Source organism: Belonocnema kinseyi, chromosome 8, assembly GCF_010883055.1.
Source record: "Belonocnema kinseyi isolate 2016_QV_RU_SX_M_011 chromosome 8, B_treatae_v1, whole genome shotgun sequence".
NCBI classification, from domain to species: Eukaryota; Metazoa; Arthropoda; class Insecta; order Hymenoptera; family Cynipidae; genus Belonocnema; species Belonocnema kinseyi.
This window is the reverse complement of record NC_046664.1, coordinates 93,765,164-93,777,351: the sequence shown is the minus strand read 5'-3', so window position 1 is coordinate 93,777,351 and position 12,188 is coordinate 93,765,164. Positions and strand designations below refer to the sequence as shown.

Here is a 12,188-nt window from a genome sequence, read left to right as displayed (position 1 = left end):
GGGGGGGGGGGCAATGAAAATGGATTTAATGCGATGGATCGGCGGGATCTCGCGACCTTTGGGTGGACGGAGCGACTGAATCACGACTTGCCAGAGTACAACGATGCGAGTGTGACCCCTGAACGGGGTTACATGGCACGGCTGCATGCTATGTGGTGCGAGAAACACCCGGAGCTATCGCACTTTTCGCAGCAACGTCTGCGAAACCATTCCGGCAACAGAGAAAGAGAGGCGAAACTAAGACCAACCGCGGGTAGGCATCAGTTACTGTCGAACACCCACCCAAACCAGAGGAGGTCGAAGTATTTTGGAGGTAAGCCTACAAAGTTCAGCATAGACTGGACGAAGACTCAGAAAATATAAATAGCTTCAAGGAGTTATGTGTTGCCCTCATAACACCTGATAAAGAATGCCCACCCATCATTACCGAGGAGGTGAAAAAAGTATTAAGAGGGATGAAGAACTATTCCGCACCGGGACCAGATTGTATCAAAACTTCTGGTGGAAGAAGTTTTCTTCAACCCATCAGCATTTGGCCCGTATTTTCACCTCATATTTGAAGTCGGAAGAGCCGATTCCAGAGTGGTTGGTGCAAGGACGCACAATACTCCTGCCGAAAATAGGCAACTTAGCTGACCCGAAGAATTACAGGCCAATAACTTGTCTGAACACACTGTATAAGATATTCACGGCTATCCTAAATGATAGGATTGTTCGGGCAATTGAACCTGTGTGGCAAGAAATGTATGAACAACGAGGCTCAAAGAAAGGCGTAGCCGGATGTCGGGAGAACCTGCTCATCGATAGATTTGTCTGCAAAGATGCAGCATTCTCCCATCGTGACCTATCGATCGCCTGGATTGATTATCGGAAAGCTTTCAATTCGACCTCCCATAGACTTATCATCTGTCTTTTGGAAATCTTAAAGGTTCATCCGCAAATAGTTAGATGCATAGAGAGATTGATGCCGCTTTGGAAAACCAGATTTACTATCTCATCTGGAAAAAATCGTGTGACAACTAACAAGGTCACCTTTCAGAAAGGTGTGTTTCAGGACGACACCATGAGCCCACTCCTCTTTTGCCTTACATTATTGCCACTATCTCTAGCACTTCGCCATTCCGACGGGTACTTGTGCGACAAACCTGCAGATCGAAAGAAGAAGGTCACTCATGTATTTTACATGGACGATCTTAAGATCAATGCTAAAAACAGAGAGCAACTGCATCTAGCTCTGGGAATTGTCGAACGATATACTAAGGAAATTGGAATGGAATTTGGGTTAGACAAATGCGCCAAGGTTTATTTGAAGCGAGGAAAACTTAATGGCATCCCTGAATATCTTGAGCTCAATGATAGAAGCGCCATACGACACCTTTGCGCTGGAGAGACTTATACATACCTGGGCGTGCCACAGAGCCGCATTCAGGATGTGACATTTATAAAGGATACTCTCCGAAGCAGATCCAAACGTCTCATCCGACAGATATGGTCTTCCGAGCAGCGGAGGAAGCTGCTGAAACACTCGGACTTGACTTCAGTATTAGGGGTGAGCAAAATGCATCAAATCTTATCTATCTCAAGTACTCACTCCTGAAAGCCCGGATTAAGAAAGCACGAGAGAAAAACTTTCGTGAACAGCTCCTCGACAAGAGGATGCACGGTATCTTCCACAGAAATTTGAAGGATCAGTCAATGTCTTGTGAGCTAACTTTTGCTTTCCTTAAATCGCCCGGATTAAAGTCTGGTACTGAGGGTTTCATTTTTGCATGCCAAGACGGTGTCATTTCTACCTTCACATATCGTCGCCACATTTTGAGCCAAGACATTCCCGATGATAGCTGCAGGGCGTGCCATGCACACCCCGATCATTTAGCTCACATACTATCTAGTTGTCCAACTCACGCGGGAACGACCTACATTCAAAGGCACAATGCGGCACTAAGAATGCTTTATTACCATCTCTGGCACTCTTACGGCATTAACCTTAATATCACTCCTCTAAATGCTCCTAGGGAAATTGAGTCAATTGTCGAGAATGGGAAGTGCCGCATATACTGGAACTTTATATTCTCGACAATTGTTTCTGTTGCTCACTCGAGGCCTGATATGGTTCTTCTTGACTTCGAGAACCGAACCATGTTCATTATCGAATTTTCGGGACCAGCTGACAAAAACATCATAACCAAGGAGAATGAAAAGAAAGAGAGGTATCGAGACCTTATAAGGGAGTTGCAACGATTGTACCCGGATTATTCTGTTAAACTAATTGTCCTTATCATGGGCGCTCTTAGAGGTGCCAAGCTTAACTTGCTAATGGCGTAAAAAGCATCCCTGCGTGTTAACAATATGCTAAAACACTTGCGGGAAAAATGCAGAAGGCGGTTGTCCTTGAGTCGCTCCGTGTTCTTAGGGTGCACGAGGCTTTTGCCGGATCGTCGTATTGATTCTTTTACAGACTGTAACCACCTATCTCACGGTCGTGAGACGTGGTTGTGGCTGAAATTTTACCGCGATTTCGCTGTGAGCGGGTACAATTTTCCAGATTAACACCTGCTCCCGGCGAAATCCTGCGGTTGTCCTTATGACAAATTTTTAATTATATATATAGATAGATAGATGAACATTAAACAGTAGCAGTTGGTTGTAGAAAGGAAAAGAAACCATATTCCTATTATTTTTTATTTTAAACAAAATTAAGTCTCAGCTTACCTATGTGAAGGCTTTAGAAGCAGATCTGATGACGTGCATCAAATATTTATCATTAGATTGAAAGAAATTAAATTTTAAATAAGAGCTTACTTCTTAAACTTGTTTATCATTATCTGTACACTTATTCCGATTAATATTAATAGGAAAAAAGGTTATATCTTGTTCTGAAATACTTTTGACAAATATATGTTTATTGAATAATTCTAACTTTTTGATTTTCACCCTTATGAAATATCGATCTGACGTGGAATGAATAAATGAATTCAAAGATTATTCAAATCAATAATCATTTTTAAATAAAAATTCTTACCAGAATCCTGTTGCATTTTTGAAGACTCTTTAACTTTTCCATCTAGAGGTTTGGTAGATATTAAAGACTTGTTTTGATTTTGAACTTGAGAAGGTGAGTAATTATTCACCGAATAATTATTCGGTGTACTTTGTTGAATGCCAATCGTCTCTTGTTGCTGACCATTCATCACAATTTTTACTTGGCCGTTTGGTATGAGTTGCAAAGGTGCATTTGGCATTTTTAAATTTTGATTAATGGTATATGGAGGATCATTATTTCCTGGGGTCACATCAAAATCATGAGTAAAAGCCATTACGTCCAAGGCTGCAGTTAAGGCATCGCCAAAAATTCCTGGCACCATGCCAACCTCGTCAACGTTGGGGCTATACACAAAATTTCAAAAATATCTCATTTTAATTTTTCCCCTACAAAACAACCAGTGTATACTTCATCTACAATATTTGTGTAGAAATAAGAAAAATTATAAAAATCCTTACAATTTTTTTATACAACAATTTCTATCGCAGGAATAAGTATTAAGGTATACTTTGAAAGTGATGAATAAAGTATGGAATATTTTCGTGTTTGCGTACGACATTTACGTCGTCGCTTCATTTTGATTCTGCTCAGTTTTCCATCAGGTTGAGGATGCAAACTCGAGTCAAGATAGGAGCTTTATAAACATGCAACAAACAACTTTGATATCGCTTTGAAAACACTTCAACGATCTTTAGGAAAATATTTTACTTTATAGTTATTAAAATTAATATGAGATGATTTATATTTGAATTCTTCGCCTAATCTTGTTAACATTTCCAAATTAATAACGGGATGATATAATAATAATTTATTTGATCATTTACATGGAATTTAAATAAATGAACGCAATTAAAACTTAATGAGATTTCGAGTAAGAACTATTTATTAAATGATTTTTGAGTCAGTGAAAATTAGTTTTCAAAGATAAAACATAATTTTTGTTATATATTCAAAACTTAATTCATACTCTTGGAGGCTGAGACTACATGTTGGGAAATATTTAAAGTTTAAGATTGCACGTAACTGAAACTAATCTTGGAATAAATAATAGGGTGGGTCGAAATGCCCGATTTTTTGAAAGTCGAAATATAATAATGCGCAAACTTTGCCGTTTGTAAAGTCAAATTAAGGTAAACAAATTTTTTTGTAGGTACAGTTTTTGTTAGTTAAAATTGATATAAAAGTAGAGATGGGGAAAAAATTTTCTGTTGAAGATAGAATTATTTGAAAATGCCCGAAATATATTTTTGTATTTAATTAAATGCACATTTTTTGAAAATAAATTGAAAATTAAGGGGAAATTTAAGACACTTAATTTTTTATTTTAACTCAAAGCATGTGCAATTGACCAAATTAAAAATACTTGGTTTCGTGCCTTTTCGAATAATTTTAACGTTGAACATTTTATTTTAATTTTAATTTTATGTTAATTTGTTAACTCATAAAAAATTTATTCGTTGAAAATTGGTCCATAATTCAAACCTTGAAAATTGGGCGTGACCTGGAAATATTGACCAATTTTTACATTTTTGTTCGGCCCCAAATTGTTTTTCTAAAAGGTAACTTTTTCGCAATATAAGATTTCAAGATTGAAAAAATCGGGTTATTTGTTAACCCCTCCTAATGAGTAAAGACTAAAGATTACCTTGTCCGCACTGGAGTGGAGAAGGACGCACGTCCCCACATAATGCGTCGCAATTCTTCTCCGGTCATCCCACGTTTCCTTAGTTCATTTATTGTCACTTTACCAACCCTCTGGTAAAATCAGATAAACGTCAGATTTAATAACGAGACCTATATTTCAAAATTCAAACATCCCTTCATTTTCAATCGCCAAAACAAAAGGCACTAATCTTATCAGGGAGCGTGCAGATATTACGTAATGTTTTTCTCGACCCTTTTTAACTCCTCCCAACCCCATTTAATAGAACGTGACACTTTTTTATTATGATTAAAAAAATATACTACGGCCAGCAATAATTAATTAAAATTTTTTAATATACGTTTCCTAAATAGGAAAAAAGGTTCTTTACGATGAAGTTTTCGTCCAGGCATCAATCAGATTAAATTTTTACCTAACACTTAGGGTTTATTGAATATTTTTTCTATAGTTTCACTAGCATTAAAATTATTGATAGGTATCAATGAAAATCATCAATTTGAAACTTTTTTTCACAAAATTTAAGAATTACGCGAAGTTGTTAATAAACTGAATATGCGACTTTAAACACTGGATACAATACATTACATCTTTGAAATATTCAAGAACATGGAATATCGTTTTTCAACAACCCTCCCTTTTCTTTTTAGTTTTCTTAAAAAATGTTGTTTTCGAACAAACTTTTTTCTTATCACTTCTTATACAATTTTTGAAAATGGTGCAATTTTAATTAATGTAAGCTTATCCCGAGACTTGTTTTTTTGTGCCCATAATATCTTCACCTGAAATATTTAACTGCCACTTCACCCCGCATTCAAATGAGAGCTGTATATTAAATTTCCTATAAAATTCTAGGCGGCAATCATTTCATGAAAATTTTGTATGATATTCGGCATCAAATTTCACATAAAAAGTAGAAACCCCATTTCAAAGAATGTCATATTTCAATAATGATTCTCGCTGATATTTTCCCCATGAACAGTCCATATCCTGAACATATTTCTATGGAATTCCATTAGCTTTCCCTAGTGGCAATTTCGCCATAAATTTGTTTTACACATAGACTTTAAAGTAATTATTCTTGAATGAAATTTCCATCTGGATGCTTACATGGAAATTTTTTCCATGGAATTGTCTTTTAAAATTCTATATATAGTAGAATTTTACGTGGAAATCAATTCATGAAAATTTCATATAAAAATTTTAGTTTCCAATTACAATTAAGTAGAAATTTTGCCATCGTATTTTGTATTTTGTACGGAACTGTGTTGAGAAATTTCTGTTTAGAATCCAGATTTTTAGGTTTGTTTTAAAATTCCAAAAAGCAAATCTCAGGTAAAAAGTTCGATTTAAGTTTTCTATGGAAAATATACATTAAAACTTTCACTATTAATGATTGAAAGTGAAAATTTTCTAGTCAAATTTCCATTTGCTAATCTGCAATAAATTCGACGAATTTTGCATGGGAACTTTCAATGGAATTTTTGTAAATGTAAATGTATAAATGTTTTCACTTTAACATTCGTCTCGCAGTCCCTGTAGCAGCGATTGGTTGGTATTTCGATACAGAATTTCTTGTGAAGCTCTTGTCTAACTTCTCTACTTATAGGATTTTTTCGGAAAAATCTTTAGATCGATTTTCCTTGCAGTATTATCTTAGAAAAATGTTTCGACCTATGATTTTCCGGGGAAAACATTACCATGGATATTCTAAATAGAGACTTTCTTCGGGAAAATTTGCTTACGAATATTACATTTCGAAATTTACATAGAATTCTAAACAGACTGCTTTTGATTTTAAAATCCACATAAAATTCTACAATAAACAAATGAGAATTTAACTAATCAAAAGATTTTGATTAACTAATTTTATATATACATAAAGCTATGTAATTCTCTCAACTTTTGATTAAAATGATTAATATTAGGGACATATATATTTGACAAAAAGTTGAATTTAATTATTTTCACAGAATAATTACACGGAAATATCAAGTTGAAAACCTCACAATTTAACATTTCGAAGCAGTATTTTGTAATTACTTCAAATAATAAAATGAGTAATTCAATGAAAATATTTTATTATCACGTGAAACTTAAATTGTCAAATGATACTATAATTGTAGTCCAATTAAAATTATTGTTCACTTTTTGGAAGCATTTTTTTTAAAGTTTAAAAAACTCAAATTGTGTAAAAAGAAAACCTAAAAAAAGTACTAAACATAGTTTTATATGATTATATAATCAACAAAGTCAATTTGTGTACCAAAAATGCACAAAAGGAATTAAAATAAGAGAAATATTTTTCTTAACAACATTGTAATCGGTTTATTAGAGATATTTATATAACAAATGAAAGAAGTTGGAGAAAAAAAGAAAAATCAAAACCCCTCTCTCTTCTGTATTATTTATCCGTCTTTTTATACTACCAAGATCCAACATGTTTTGAGGCCTTTAATGCTTCCTCATCAGGGACATTATTATTAAGAAACTACTAGGAAATATTTCGATCTTATGTTATTATTTTTATTGACCTTAAATCTAACAAGAGCCGGATAATCTTTTTTCCATAATTATTACTTTATTATAAAGCATATCGAAAAAAATTAAAAATTAAATATTTTGAATACATTTAATTATCCTAGAGCGGATAGCATTTAATTATATATATAATCCAATTTATTTTGATAAGAAGTAAAGAAAAATATAATTGACACATGGTATTATTGGAGAAAATACACTTGATAAACACATTTAATAGAGGAAATTATTCCTCTAAACGCAAGTTAAACACAAGGGACATCACATTGTCAACTTTTACACTTTTGTCCATATAGAATGCCACCTGGAAATGTTTTCACGAAACTTTTATTTTGAATTATATATGGGAATTTAATATTTCGAACGTAATGGAATTTTTATTTACGATTCCATATAGCATCTCTATGGGATACACAGTTTTCTAAAAAAAATCTTTAAATAATTCTAAAAACATTCCCTGACAAGTTATAATACCGTAGTAAATTCTCAATGGAAATTTCACATAGAAATATGCTATGGAATTTTAATTCAGAAACAACAAATTTCATTTGCATTTCAAAGGCAGGAAAGTGTAGAGAAGAATCGTTCATAAAGAATGTATGATAAAAAGTGTCAGCAAAGTGACAGACCCCTAAAACGAACGATCTTGGTTACTAACAGGTCCTCGAGGATAGCTTTGCTCAGTGGATGTGGTTGGAGTAAAGAGTGTCAATCTTACTATGAGATAATCAGTCAGTTTGTGTGTTTTTGTGTGAACTGTGACGTACGATGACCTTTTGAGGCTCTTCGCTTGGGGATGATTGTCGCAAGTTTGATCAGCGACCCAAGTCGGAGCGATGTTCAGGAACGAAAGTGATCTAAAATTGATTCCTTCTCCTACAGATCACTTACTTACTTTTACCATAGGAATTCCTTCATCCGAGTAGTATAACGCGACTGGAACCGTGCGAGTTACGTTTACCCAGAAAGGAATTTGGCTTAATGGTATAATAATAATAAAAAATTAATAAACCTACCATCTTTATCCTACAAGAATACGAAATTAGAGATTTGATCGAAACGTTTGAATTGTTTCCACGATGAATAAAAAAACAATCGATATGGAATTCTGATTGGTGAACTGTAAAAATTCAGGGATTTTTCTCGTATTTTCGAATAAAAGAAATTCAAGTGTTAGAGAGGAGAATAATTTAGGACCTTCCAATTGGCAACGGCGCCCTTTCTTTGCTTAGCTCTGGTCTTGGATTTGCTTTTGATCACCATAACTCCCCTCTGCTCGGATGCTGGATTATTAGGATCATCTCCTGGTCCAAGTTTGATGCTGTATTCTTGCAAATAGTTGTGTGCGTCTTTTTGAGAAACTGCACGTTCCAAGGACACTACAATTTTCGCCCACTTGATAAAGTAATTAGAAATTCTCATTAAATATGTATTAAATTATCGGTACAAACTAAGGGCTTTTCAATCATTCCATCTATTGGTTACTAAATTAATGTATTCTGAAATGAATTACATATTTCAAAGGCTTGTGAAAATGTAATAGCATTTTACGGGATTTCAAGGGAAATAATTTCACGAAAACATTTTTGTACAGAAAATCCGAATATAATATATTTTCTGGATCAAAATTCTACTAAGAAATTCTCTTTGAACATTTTTATGGAATTTCCATGTGTACCACGAAAACAAAACAAAAATAGGGTTGTTTCCAAAGTCAGATATTATTTTTCCAATAAATGGTTCTTATAGTATATAAACTTCTAATTTTAAACATGCCCATCAAATATGTTTTACATATTGTTTACTATTTTTAATTTAATGTTGAGATATAAATTTTCTATCGCGATGTCGATTGGAGGGGTTCTTTGACATCAAAGGGGCCGGATTTTCCACACATCACAGCTCATGTAACAGTGATTCTCAAATGTCCTTTTCTGTGTAGATGTTTGGTTTTGATTATGTATACATGAAAAATAGAAGTCCCAAAATATTGTTTAAAACATGTATGTATAAAGAATTACTTGAAAAAGTATATTACTTAAATGTATTCATGTTTACTGAACAATTCGTAAATATGTACGATTTTTAAATGTGTTAATAATTGCACTTAATGCTTTCCTTCAACGCACTACTGACTCTTAATCCAAATATTGTAACAGAATAACTTTTTTTGTCACAAAAACCTTAGCAAATAAAGCTATCAAATCAAAATAGTCAGAATCGGCAGCAGACCGTGGCTTAACCTCTTTATCATGAGTTTCATTAGTTTTCATCCCAGTAATAAGCGTTAAATTCAGAAAAATTAAGAATTAGTATTCCTGTGAATACGCGATTTTTCCTCCGTCAAAAAATCCCCCAACAGGAACAGAAAAAGTGCAAGTCCTATTCCTCTCAATTGACTTAGTAAAATTTAATGAAATCATTTATTTAACCTATTTTTCATTAATAAATCTTTTTATTACTTATAAATTCGAAAAATATTCAAATTAATATTTATTTATATTGTAATAATTTATTTAAACTTCTTTAAAAATGCATCAAAGAAATCGATTTAAATGTGTGAATTAAAATAATTTCAACTCTAGAGAGGCGGATTTGAATTGATTGAAATTAAATTTTCATAACTTATAATCCACAGGAAGGAATTGAAACAATTTATTAAATATATTTTGTGAATTTATTAGAAGGAATTAAATAATCCCGAAATATGAATACTTTTGGGAAATAGAAAACATCTCGGTGAGTTTATATGTCGGTACAATTACAAGGAATTAAATATATTGATAAAACGTTCTCTTTTGTGGAATAGGAACCTATGCGGCGGCCGCTATAGAAATAGAAATAAATTAGTTTCTGATATATACTATTCTTATAATGACATTTTAGACGGATGGAAAAATCGCGCATTCAAAATAATAGAATAATCTTCACTTTTACGCTGAAATCTGAAAATATTGATTTTTCTCTATTCAACGCTTATTACTGGGATGGTTTTCATCAAAGCCACATAGTCACATGATAGATAATTGTGAGAACCTCTGAGTCACGTGACACCCACGTGACACAAATTTGAATAAGCACTATACCGCCTTCAATTTTTAATCATTTTTTTCTGTTGAACGACTCACCAGACAAAAAAATTAGAACGCACCTTCGATTCTGATTAAACTTATGTATCAAAAAATTAGATCATCTAAAATCGTCAAACAACCCTATTCCTGATAAGAATTAGATATATTTAATAAATTAAGTTTTAAAACAGTTTAACAACGTAATTAAGGGTTTCGATCTCACATCGTTTTAAATAAAAAAATAAATAAATATTGAACGATTGTAAATCGAAATCTTTTCAAAATCAAAAAGCTTTAACAATTTTAATCAAAAACTACCAAAACTGAAAAATTGTAGACTAAAATGGTTTAAATTGGACAATTTAATTAATAAGGAATTTAAATTTTATTATTTCCAATTTAAAGCCTTCAAAATTAAACAATCTAATTTTTAATTAAAGGATTGCGAAATTTAAAGATTGCAGGTTAAAATTTCGAAAACAAGCTAATTTCATAACGTTAAAAATGCAATATGTTCAGGATTATAATTTTGGCAGTTGAATCATTTGAAATTCTAAGGAATTGAAATAATTTTATTTCTAATTAAAAGCGTTCCAAATAGAACAATTAAATATTCGAAACTTTTGAAATTAAATCATTCCTAATTCGACTCGATTAAAATTTGACAGTTTTTTCTAAGATCAAAAAAAAATTAATTCACCGTTCAAAATAGCATCAATATAGACAGAATGAATCAATTTTAGATTATTTATATAATCAATGGATTAACTAATTGGATTTTTCATGTACACTGTATTAAAAGATTACAGGATTACAAGAGATTACATGATGTTACATAATATTAATTGGAATTGCACAAGATTATGCAAGATTGCATAGTCTTACATAATATCACACAAAATTATAGACATTAATCAAGATTACAAACTATCTCAAAAGATTGCAAGAGATTACACAAAATTTAACGGGATTAAAATTGAAAAACGGAACTGAAAAATGAGATATTAAAATCACTCCTAATATAAAAGGGCTGTGTCGCATACTTTAAAAAAATGTAAAGATTTGAAGTCTATGATTTCAAGAATTGAAATTATATCATCAGTCATGTATTATGATAGAAAAAACATAGTTTTGTATAAAAAACATTAATACTTATCAAAAATAATTATTTCAATAATTTTTGTGTAGTTCAATTTTTTAAATAAATCATGACTTTTTTTCAAGAAAAATATTCTGCACAACTCTATTGTTTCCAGTTTTGAATATGGCATAAAGCAACAGTAAGAACAAATTAAATTGCAAAAAACCTTGTTAAAATGAATTTTTTTTCTAATTCTTAACCATTTTCCATTTAAAATAATGTCTTTCATTTGAAATTAAATAATTATTAATATTATTTTGATTCTTAATATCATAGAGAACCTATCTTTTTAAGAGATCTGTTGTTTGGCTTTGTAACAGTTCTGTGTTTACTCGATTTAACAACCAATTAAGTTTAAATTTAGCTTATTATTTATATTTAGGAAAGTAAAAATTGTTAGTTTTTTAAATATAATTTTTCGTGTACAATTTATTTATCATTAAAAATTATTATCATTACCGAGAAAAAGTTGTATGAAACAAGTTAAATTTTGCGTTTAATGTTTAAAAAGTATACTTTGTGCATTTTTTTCAGAAGAATGAGGCATTGCTTATTGGTTTTAAAACCAGTAATGTAATTTCATAAGGCCCAAAATTTTGTTGAAGAAGGGTTCCCACAACTTTTAACAGCTTTTTTTCTCATGAATGAATTATATTTTTAGAATATAGTATGCTGTAGTTAAAAAGTATATTATCAAAAATTCGTGCAACGGTATTCGAACGAAGGTAGAAG

The 12,188-nt window shown here is 31.9% G+C and overlaps 1 protein-coding gene across 1 annotated transcript in view; it reads right to left on the bottom strand.

Moving 5' to 3' along the window:
- LOC117178246 overlaps positions 1-12,188 on the bottom strand; it is a 115,252-nt gene that overhangs the window by 36,074 nt on the left and 66,990 nt on the right. Inside the window, exons 11-13 of the mRNA XM_033369584.1 lie at positions 8,442-8,639; positions 4,689-4,798; positions 3,023-3,387 (exon numbers count right to left, since the gene is read on the bottom strand). Of these exons, the coding sequence (XP_033225475.1) occupies positions 3,023-3,387; positions 4,689-4,798; positions 8,442-8,639 (673 nt within the window). The remainder of the gene's footprint in view (positions 1-3,022; positions 3,388-4,688; positions 4,799-8,441; positions 8,640-12,188) is intronic.